The following is a 12,008-nucleotide window of genomic DNA, read 5'->3' on the forward strand; positions in this document are numbered from 1 at the left end:
TATATATATATATATATATATATATATTAGAGCTGTCAATAGATTAAAAAAATAAATGAATTAATTGCACATTTTTTTCATAGATTTATCACGACTAATCCCACCTAACATTTACGTTTTTAAATATACTTTTAATTAATTAATGAAATCTTCAAATTAATGTACAAACAACATAAAGACAGTATATTTTTAATCTTTTTTTTTTTATGACTGAAGGCCAGTATCACTGATACAGGTACTACTGATGTCTCTAAAATAGTTTTTCCCCCTAATATTTAACCATTGACTATAGCAATTCAACATTACAGTACAATTGAGAGCTATCAATTTGAACATTTACTAGACTTTTAAAAAATAACTTCTAACTTAAGTGAACTTAAAACAAACCACATAAACCCATTATAATAAATGCCATATTTAGGCCTATACAGAAATTGAAGTTATCAAACACTAAATTCTAAATTAAATATAGTTGATTCCTTAAAGCTATATAAAAAGTAATTGATTTCCTTTACGAACAAACATCACAGCAGCTGGTTATTAGGTTGTTTTGCCTGTTTTTTCTTTAAGAGCTGCCGCTGCTGAACATGACGCGGATCTGACAAGCATCGTATTTTCTCTCAACTCTCTTTACCTTTTCTGACTCACTTCAGGTCTTAAAATCTCTATTAATGAGCTGACGAGTTGAATCGGGTGTGTTAGATGAGTGAGACAGTGTATGTAGAGAAACCGAGTCCTGCTGCTTCAGGACAGTTTTGAAAACCATTTCAGAGACATGTTCTTAAATGTGACTCATAAAATATATTACATGCATGCACAGTTTTAAGGCAGCTTTAATCGCCTTTTTGGTACCTTCATGACTTAACTGACCACGACATTGCATGCACGTAGATTATTTCGCTCTTGAATATGAAATGATAAAGGCTACAGTGCGCCGGTGTCTTTGTGTGTGCAATTGACCATATGCACAATTACTTCCTGGTTTTAGATAAGCCAGCTCAGTCATTTCCGGTTAACTGTACTGTGCCGTAAGGGGAGTGCCCTTTGCTTGGTTTCTCTACATAATCCATTCACAATTTGGAGAAAAGTTCTGTTTGTCTAAGATGACCAAATGTCCACGTATACCGTTTCAGGAATGACAAACGCAAATGTTAAATTTACGCGAGTGAATCTGTTAAATCATGCCGCGAGTCGTTGCTATGGTTGACAGTGGCAACAGAATGAATCATCTGTGCATTAAGTGATTCAAAACTACAGCAGCAACAAGTCTGTGTTGGATAAGACTTAAACACTGTAGTTATTAAAATTAAATCTAAACATTTTAAAATATTGAATGCATTATTTATTTGTTATACCAACAACCAACTTGTTTAATTTGTATTTGACTATATAGGTATTTAAATAATTCAGCATTATAGGCTGCTGTCTGGTCTTATTTATTTCTTTCTTTAAATGACAAGTGACTTTGTGACTTCCAGCACTTGCTATACTTTACACTTCAGTGCGATAAATTCGTTATAATTAATATTTATTTTATAATAACTCAAAAGACGTGAAAAAAAGCTAGGGTGTTGAAATGGCAGCTGCAGCCAATGAGTGATCGTCTGCTGCCATCTCCTGGTTACAACGGTAATTTAATTTTCATCTTAAAAAGTCTTTATTTTTCGCCAAGAGACACGGTTTTGGCACATTTGTTCATGTCGTCTTCATGAATGAAGAGTGAACCTTTAATAAAGTGAATTTTACTGCACCAAGCTGAGAAATAATAAAGGCTTTAAAATTTGATAAGATTTTAAAAATGTGTTCACGGCTATAATTACGATAGTGTTTATTTGTAAGCATTCAAATGTACAGTTACGTGTCTGGGTACTCGATTACTAGACTCTGCATATAAAATGATATGTTCTTTAATAACATGAAACTGTATGTTAATTCCGCTATCATTATTTACGGTGTTGCAATTATTTTGTTTCTCAGTTTCTGATAAGAATGAGGCAGGAGAGGTTTCTGTGAGAGTCTCTACCTATATATAGCACATATATAAAATGAGCTTCACTGGAAGATTACGAGCTGGCTTATCTTTATCCGGAAGCTCTAAATAGCGCTCCGTGCATACGCTCAATTGAAGAGCACGCACTGCGAGCACAGTACCATTTGACTCGCGCCTATGGCAAGCCAAGAGGTTCACATTTACACTATAGAGAAATCGTGTTTACATACAAAACGGCGTATTTGACGGCGTTTTAAACGATATTAACGCTGTCAAATACGCCATCCTGATAGCAGACGCCATAAAAACGTTGTATTTAACGGCGTTTTAGTGTTTGTAAAAAGCTCCGCTTCTAACGCCATTTGGCTTGCCACAGGACGCCGTTTTCCTTATCGTATAATGAGCCACGCCTGCTGATTTCCACAGCCAGACAGTTTCCTCATTTTGCTAGCACAGGTCACATATCATATTACAGTACGTCATATTACAGACTTCTAATTAAAAAGGCCAAATAATGTCCACTCACCTGCAATCGTACTCAACATCTTCCGATATCTTGAGTGTCTGTGATGCTCAGCACCTATGTTTTTAAGAAATAAAACAGCACTGTACATTGTTCTTTTTTTTTTGTGAGCACATGGGTTAAGTGTTTTATTCCCTCACTGTGTGCTTTTGTCTGGTCTTGTATATTTTTGTTGAGCAGCTGGTTTGGAATTGTTTTCATTTGTTAGATGTGTGTTCTGTCTTGTGCCGGATCATCATTGAATGTTCCCTGTCTTGTCCAATGCCCCCCATCTTCAAAAATGAAATTCAGGCCCTGAATAAATGTTTAAAAATCCTGATTGGAGTATCACTATAAATAGTTATAAATGATAAAAAGAAGGCTTTAAAAAGATTGGTATCGGTGATCGGTATCGGCCTCAAAAATCCTGATCGGGGCACCCTTACTTTCTGTAGTATATCTTACTTCTGTTATTTTGATGAAAGCAGTTTCATTCTTTTATCTTTATTCTGTTGTATTTTCGTTATTTTTTGATTTTATTATTATTATTATTTTTTAATTATTTATATCAATTATTGTGATATCATCCATCTCTAATCAAATACTCATGATCTCAGTATTAACCAAAATAATTTTGCCATAATTGAGCAGTATAAATGGATATACTTTTACCAGTATGCATGATTGATATATTTAGTGAAATAATGAAGTCAAACCTGAATATGGAAGTCTTCCCTCTCTGTGTCATGTATTCAGTTATGAGCTGCAAACCACAGTTCTGTCTATTTATAGGGTGTTTTACTCAAGATCACCTGACGTGACAGTATGAACGTGAATGTGTTTTAGTCTCTTAGTTATTTTTTTTGTGGTGATGTCTATTAGCTGCTTTGAAATGGGGTCACCTATCTTGTATATAGATGTGAACGTTCAATTTATCTTTATTTTTGTCATCATCATTATTAATGCTAATAATTTAGTTGGTTCATAGACTATGAAATTGAATAATTATATATGAGCAAATACCCAGCTTACACATTTTTGTTCTAAACATCATGTTTTGGTTATGGAAGTGTTGAAATGTCCAGTTTTCTTAATGTTAGTGGAACATTTTCATAAGGTTAATATGACATTCCAGAAACATTCTATCAACTTAATTTTTATTAACAACTCAACATTGTAGGAACATTGATCAATATGTGAATAAATGTCTAAATGAAATCTGTTATATCATATAAATCAATCAAGTTTCTTTAGAAAATGTGGACTAAACCGGCCGATTCATATGGATTCATTTTACAATCTCTTTATCAACTGTGTCAAAGTGGCAGTTGTGTAGACTTGAGATTTCATTAAAAATATCTTCATTTGTGTGTCAAAGATGAACAAACGTCTTACAGATTTGGAACGACAAATGAGTAATGAGGAAATGATGACAGAATTTTCATTTTTGGGTGAAACTAACCCTTCAAGTACAATAACATGTAGAAGAACCGGTTTCAGTGGAATTTAGACAAGCCCAAACCTTAATACCAAATGAAATATGAGTCTTGAAGGAACAAACTTTGGAGGGAACAAAGGCTTAAAATACACTTGCAGGGTTTCTAATTGCTTCAGCACACCTTTCCAGAGTTTAGGTCCAGTTATGCTCCCTGCCACCAACGTCAGCACCTACTTTTGCTTTCCTGTCCCAAACCTATCTTTCATAACAAAATGGCCATTTGGCATTCCTGAGGTGCTGACAGTGATCAAAGCCTGCAGGCCGAGATGTGTACACATTGTGACAAATGCATCTTCAGAGCGGGTGAGTTTGAACCAGTTGTGGCGGAAACACGGTGGAACAGGATGTTTTGGCTGTTGGAGAGGTTGTCGTTTTCAACAGCATATTATCAGCTTCCTGTATGAACAGCGCTGTTGTTGTTTTCTTTGACAGTATTGCAAAAATTAAACAGTATTGTACAGAATGGCGTTGCTATATAGGATACCTTCACTCCTGTAATGCCACTGCTTCAACCGGCGGAAAAAGTTATTTTTGTACAACATTCCCCCGTTCATTAAAGATCAACTCTTGCTTGTAGAGCTTTTAAGATACAAGTAGTGCCCCAAATGAAAAAGATCCTGCTTTGATGTAAATCACCGCTTCTCAAGCACATTGTTTGTTTTAGACGAAAAGTTTACATGGTCGTAAAGAATGATGGGTTACACTTTATTTCGATAGTCCACTTTAGACATTCTATTAACTATAAGTAAATTTGTAACTACATGTCAACTACATGTCAACTAATTCTCATTAATTTGCAACTAGATGTCTACTAACTCTCAGAGTAGACTGTTAGGAAGGAGGGCCATATTAGAAGTGTATATACTGAGTCAAGTCAAGTCACCATTATTTATATAGCGCTTTTTACAATGCAGATTGTGTCAAAGCAGCTTTACAATATTAAACAGTGAAATAGTGTGTCAAAATAGTTCTCCTCTGGGCAGAGCCCAGATGAAACCAGCAGTTTAATTCTAGGTTGCAACAAAGTCAGATTGTGCAGAGGACTCATCTGGTTGCCGTGGTCTTGTCCCGATGGCCGTCGAGGTGACGTGGTCTTCACTGCGGATCTGTCTCTGGGGCTCATCTAGTTGTCCTGGGGCCCGTTTCAGAAAGGAGGTTAAGTGAAAACTCTGAGTATGTTAACCCTGAAATGAGGGAAACTCTGGGTTTTCTGTTTCAGAATGGGAGGTTTGTCAAACCCGAGAAAACAGGGTAAGTCAAGCCCGTTTCTGAAAGAGACGTAACCTATACTCAGAGTCAGTTTCCGTGGTAACTTGAACCTAACCCGGGGTGCGTTTCCCAAAAGAATCGTTAGCTAACTATGGTAGTTAGTTCCATTGAAATCTATTGGTAACGGCGGAACTTGCGACCATAGTTGCTTTTGGGAAACGCACCCCTGGTCGGGAGCAGGTTTTCTTCGCTAAACCCAGAGTTTCTTTCGGTTTCCTCCCCCGTTTTAAAGCGTACGCGATGTTTAAATAACTCACTCATTCATTACTCACTTTTCTTACTGAGTATGTTTGTCTTATTTCAAGTACAAATATCTAAACATTCTTAAGCTAAGATGCATTTTCTATAAATGAAAAATGGTCTAAGATATTTAGTCTTGTTTCCTGGAGGATTTTCCCTTTCAGTGCAAACATGTAAAATTGTCCGCCATAAGAAAAATAATCTTAATGCAAATGGAAACAAGAATATTTTTAATTTCTTAGCCCATTGGCAGATAATTAGCAAAATAAGAAAAATGCACTTAAATTCGTTTTTTTCCCTTCATGGAAACAAAACTAAATACCTTATGTTATTATTTATTTATTTATTTTTGCCATATTTACATGCATGTTTATTTGAGCGGTACCATATTTAATGGAAGTTTTCTTTAAAAAATCTGCTAATCTGATAAATGATGTTCACTTGAAGTGTGGTTGGATGTAGTTAATTTCATTACTCTAATTCAGAAATGTAACAGGTTGGATTAGAGAATATTTAATCATGTGAAAAGAGCGTTAGACTATGTGGAAAAAGCTGCAGTGCATGGAAATAGACACTGAATGATATTTTTAATGTCAAATGTTTGTAAAGTCATTTAGCTTACACCCATGAACCTTTCATGCTTAAAGCTTTACCTTAATTGAATTGTGTATTTATACTTCATTTTTGAAATCTTCATCTTTTTTCTCTTTTTCCTTTTTTTGCCATGGGATACCATTAAAATGAATACTAGTTCAATAATTTACAGTTTTCACCTCTGATATTATAACAGTTATTAAGAAGTGAATTTACGCATTGACTCGGAAGTACGCGGACGTCTTTTTGTCGGGTGCTGTTGCCATGGTGAATCATAATTTTGACTTTTCAAACTCAAAGTCAGCCTACTCCATTCTATATACTTTACTATAGTATATTATAGTACTTTGTTATATTATATTATATTGTTATCATGATTATTAAATGCAGATTTGTATTTTTTACAGGACAATAATATGTATTATCGCAATATAAGATATATCATTTAATGTGCTAAAATATATATTTTTAATAAGTGCTGGGGGCGTGGTCAGATTTTCCTTCTTTTTTTTGTCTCTAGCTGATCACATGCCTGATTTTTGTAGTGAACTCACTCAAAGCCTTTGATGGCAGCATTCCTTCATCAGTCACTCTGCATAAGCACTAGTGTGTCTCATCTGTCCCTGTAACATCCAGACAAGAGCCAAGTTACCTGTGTGATTTATGTGCTCAATACTACATTTAAATGTTGAGGTAGTTACTGATGTGTTAACTCCCTTGTTATCCAACACAAATGTTCCTCAATTTATCGACAATACTAATGGACAAATGAAATAGATGTTTAGTTACTTTACGTAGATTTGTTTATTTACATTACTTACATTCATCTAAAGCAGTGTTGACAATTATGTGAATTCTACGTAATAGCACACATACATCTCTCAGATGTCTGTTCATGTTGTGATGTGCTCATTGGGCATGGGCCGATTACCGGTTTCAAGGTATACCGCGGTTTGAAAATTTCACTAATATTTTCCGTTATACCGTTCCTGCGGTATGCGCTGTTTTTCATGTCTCCTCAAAGACTGTAAGTGTAGGAATCCCTCAGGTTGAGTGCAGTGTAGAGAGTAATAACACGAGCGTCCTCCTGTTGGTGCGAGCGAGCGGTCAGTCACGTGTGTGTATGACGGCCAAACTTAAGGAGCTTCCCCTGGAACTTACGTGATCGGCAACCGGCCGTTTTTTGTCTTATTGCAAGCAACTCGTCTCTGTTCTGGACTTGCACAAACTGCGTTGCAATGCAATCGTTTTCCAAAATGTCATTTATGTGAAAATATGAAGTCTGTAAACGCCCGTTAACACAGTCCAGAGACGCTGAAGACGGACGCACAGAGAAAAATACTGTAGCAGGCAGATCACTCAAATCCTCAATATTGATTTGGGGGTTTATATGAATGTGTTTCTAAGGGGAAAAGTTTACGTGGTATTTTCTTTTCATCTGGTCTCTGTATAGTTCGTATTAAAGCAGTGTTTCAGTGCAGCGCTGCTTTATGGCGGTAAACAAGGAAACGCTGTATCTGCTGCTCCATGAGCGCCTCCTGCTGTCAGAGAGTGAATCTGCATCTCATTCAGACATATTTAGGTTAAATAAAGATGTCAGTATTTTTTTCTTTTTAGGAAACAAATCAAAGAAAACAAATAAACAAATTCTACTGTTCTTAATATTCTGTATGTTATTCTGTATGTTGCTCAAAAACAAAATATATTGTGTTCAGCGGAATTATAATTTTTTACCCAGTCATTTAAAAATAACACATTTTAGAGCTGTAACGACAATACCGTGAAACCGTGATATTGTTGCTTAAGGTTATCATACCAGCCCATGCCTAGTGCTCATCTGCAGTTCTTTTAGAACATTTTCCTGTCACATATTAAATAGACATTCAGTAATCTGGGATTTCTCGCCTACACTTTTATGAATACTGAGGTTTCGAACGTACTTCTTTCTTCAGTACTCTTTTCTCCTACTATATAGTAGGTAAGTAGGCATATTAGAATGCAAATTAAGTTTACGTATGTCCGAATCTTGCGAGAATTAGTGCATTACTCATTCACTCGCCTACTGCTTTTTGCCTACTATATAGTAGGGAAGTATGCCATTTTGGACACAGCCATGCAAAACGTGCAGTGTTGGGGTGCCTCCAGGACCAGGGTTTGGGAACTACTGATCTAACCTGTCAGTTGTGCAGAAACTTTTGCATTCATCATTTGCATTTGATGAATTTATGCATGAGCAGGATGATAAGAAGACATTGGAAGAGGTTTATGAAGCTGTGAAGAAGTATCAGAGAGTAAGTGATTTTTTTTTTGTAGTATAGTTTGAATAGATTATGCTTAGTACAATCACCAGCCAAAAAACACCCAAAATATCTTTGTCCAGAAGAAACTATGTAATAGATGCCCAGGGGTTGCCCCACTCGGTGACCCTATTCTGACTTCTGTACAAAAAGGACTAAAATACTCTCCAACTGGTGCATTGATGAAGGTAAGATGGTGTTATCAAGACGCATGTGTGCTATGCAAGTGCACTGTCCTCTGATGTCACACTTGTTTTAAACGATAGATGCATCAACCTACTGTGAGCAGTGCCCACTGTGTGGAATATTTTATCACTTCCAAGATTGGAAAGACCCACAACTTTCATGACTAAATCATCCTTAATAGGGATGTGCCCGAATAGCGAATCCGTATTCGGAAAGGCACGGAAAACGAATAATGCATTGTACGGAGCCACTAAAGGGACATGGTTAGCCGCTTGCTAGCGGTTGCCTTTTACATAACATTTCACTTACCACATAAACAGAAAGAGGTAAGGAGAGATGGCTGATAGGACGATGGTGAATGATTTGCACATCCTGAGCACCACTGACTAGGGATGTAATGATTCACTCAACTCACGATTCGATTCACGATTTTTTTTTTTTTTTTACAAAATGAGATTTAAGACAAATTATAAATTAAATGTGTCCTTTTATTATTGCTTGGACAAAATTCTGTACATTTCTTCGTGAAATTGAAATATAACACTATAATAATATATTACTTGTAAATTATTGCTCTTTTGTTGGTTTTGATTGTTTCTATTGTCCTCATTTGTTAGTCGCTTTGGATAAAAGCGTTTGCTAAATAACAAAATTTAAGTATAATGTAAATGTAAATAAAACTAATTTTTTTATTTTTATTTTAAAACAAGCCCCAAATCAAATAAGTAACACAAATAAAAGAAATCTCTTCATATAAACAAACTAAGTCTTTGTCTGTGCTCTTTCCATTTAAAATTAGAGGCAACCACTGCATTTTAACTATGATCCAAACAAAGATGCTGCATACATGCAACATGAGCAGTTTTTTATCTAAATTAGATTGTATAATTTCGAAATTTAAAGCAAAAACAGAATGGTTTGACTTCAGTTTTGTGAAACTATACATAAAAAATATCTGCATGAAACAGAAACAGCAGACGAGCTGAACGAGATGCAGATTCACTCTCTGCCAGCAGGTGGCGCTTAAAGCGTTTCCTGGTTTCCGCTGTAAACAAAGCAGCGCTGCACTTATGAACTTTAATATGCATTATACAGAGGCAAGAGGAAAAGACAAAATACCATCGAAAGACAGTAAGTTCCCCTCAGACATACATTCATATAAACTCCTACCCCTAAATGAACCGCGATTTGTTTAGCATCTCAACCGATTTGAATCATAACATATTTAAATCGATTTTCAACCGGCTCGCGGTTAATCGTTACATCCCTACCACTGACAAACATCTAATCTTGTGAAATGTGTGGTAAGTAGTGCCGCTCCGTAGTAGAGTAGGCTACGTGTGAACGCGAATCTCGAAAGTGAAAGTAAAAAGCCAACGCGCATTCATAAGTGATCTCAATGTCCTGCATATTAATAACGGCTCCCTGATGCCCGCAATTTATATACAGGATAATTACCCAACGACATAATTGTGAAAGAAAGCATTGAAATATATATTTTCTCGTATATCACGTATTTATTCCTTTTAGGGGTGCCGTAGTACACGTCAATACCTTTCCGAATACCGGATTTGGGCACATCCCTAATCCTTAACATACCCTTGTGCCTTAAAAAACTTCTTTAAGTAAGTAGCAGTAGAGCTTTTAAAAGTACAGAGTTACAAAAAACAGGTGTGACACATGCATACTTGCACTCACAGATCATGAGTGAAGTATGGAATGAAGTATTCCTTCATTACTTGTTGACCTCCCCCCGGTGGTGATCATTGATTTACACAAAAAAGGTGTTTTCCATTCATCAAGTTTGACTGCTGTGATACTCCCCGCTGGCTGATTGCAGTTAAATTAACATTTATGTATTCGGCAGACACTTTTATCCAAAGCAACTCTGCATTGCGTTTTTGTAAATGTAGCAAATGTAAATACAATGCTATATTTTGTTTTTAGGTGGTAGACAATCCATTTGTGCTATCATCAAAATGTCATTTTCAGGCTCCTCCTGATAAGCAAAAACATTCATGTTTCAAAGACTGTATCCGAAATCTCAGAAATTATGGTTACAAAGGACAGACTCGGAGAGAAAAACTATTCCAAAAGAAGGTAGGGTTTGTTAGTCAAAAACACCCAACTGTGTGTGTGTTGTTAACAAGACCACATTTCTAAAATGATACTTATTTTGTTAGATTGAGGTCATTAGAAAGTTATGCAAAGAATATGGTTTGAACTCTTGCAGTGACCTCCTTCTGAGGTTGTCAAATGAAATGAAATCCAGTCTCACATACGATAAAATCTAGGGTGCCTCTGGTAAGCTTGAATGAAGCAAATATCCACTTAGAAGGAACACTTAATAATACTTCAATATATATATTTTTAAAAATGTTATTCTACACATATAGCGCGATCTGAACCCTAAACACATTTTGTCAAAAAAGCCAGTTCAAGGCATCGCTAGTTCATGGTTTCACTACAGAAGCTGACACGCACTCTTGTTATTTGTAAACAGAAGCCGATAAGTCCATTTCAGCAAATCAGCACGCTGTATTCAGGTCAGGTGACAAGGCCACTTTGAAAAGACGTGCTAGCTGAGAGGAGTTTCGTCAAAGCTGACTAAAAGTGATCGAGGATGGATAATTTTGACGAACTTGATGAACCCGTGAGTCCATCGGTTGTCAGGAGGCTGATCTGGACCATGTTTTGCATGGTCACTCCTGCATCACCTTGGTGCATACATTTAGCATACTGTAGCATCCAACACAGAATTAGCCAAATGTGGCAAGCTACCTTACACTAAACAGATGGATCCAGATATTAATGGTCACACAGTGACAGGTTCATTGGATCACTATGTGTTGAGGAGGCCTACACTATTACCCCAGTTTGCTGGGAAAGTGAATACACTGAAAAAATGCCAATGGGGGGGTATTGTTGAATTTGCAAAATGTATGTTCCCTTTCATAGGAACTTCGAACTGCGTCCTCTAGGGGTCACTATGGAGGACGCCTCGTCGTGACCCGTGTCTGAAGCATACATTGAAAAAACACCAACTCGTTGGCCGGCGACAGACATGACGTCACTACTGGTGCGACTATAGTATAAATAGGCACAGTCCCTACTCAGGGAACCATGGCTACATAAGTAACCTGAGACGTTTGTTCCTATTGTTCCTGTGTTTAATTCTGCTCTCTTTGTTTCTTTTATCTGCCTTCACCCTTTTCACCCTTGTTACTTTGTGTATTTAATCCCTAGTGTTAAATACACAATTTAACACAATTTAGGAAAGGCATTTTACTTGTCTGGGCAGTGTTCCAGTAAGCAGGTTATGTGACATACCTGGGTATGTTTTAAGTGTAAACTCAGCTTTCGGTTCCAAAAACAGAGGTAACTTTCAGACTATGCAAGTAGTCATAGCAACTTATTCTCTGAACATAAGCT

At 36.5% G+C, this 12,008-nt stretch overlaps 1 protein-coding gene across 2 annotated transcripts in view; it reads right to left on the bottom strand.

The window, feature by feature from the left end:
* The window catches only part of LOC107661918 (interferon-induced very large GTPase 1-like), a 24,582-nt gene extending 21,349 nt beyond the window's left edge, over positions 1-3,233 (bottom strand). Inside the window, exons 1-2 of one of the 2 annotated variants that reach the window (XM_016451710.1) lie at positions 3,209-3,233; positions 2,517-2,570 (exon numbers count right to left, since the gene is read on the bottom strand). In XM_016451710.1, the coding sequence (XP_016307196.1) occupies positions 2,517-2,535 (19 nt within the window). In that variant the 5' untranslated portion in view covers positions 2,536-2,570; positions 3,209-3,233. Of the gene's footprint in view, positions 1-2,516; positions 2,612-3,208 lie in introns of those variants that run through there. The other variant, XM_016451709.1, reaches the window with a different exon arrangement.
* Positions 3,234-12,008: the final 8,775 nt, after the last annotated feature.

This window comes from Sinocyclocheilus anshuiensis, unplaced genomic scaffold, assembly GCF_001515605.1.
Source record: "Sinocyclocheilus anshuiensis isolate Anshui unplaced genomic scaffold, SAMN03320099.WGS_v1.1 scaffold1040, whole genome shotgun sequence".
NCBI lineage: Eukaryota > Metazoa > Chordata > Actinopteri > Cypriniformes > Cyprinidae > Sinocyclocheilus > Sinocyclocheilus anshuiensis.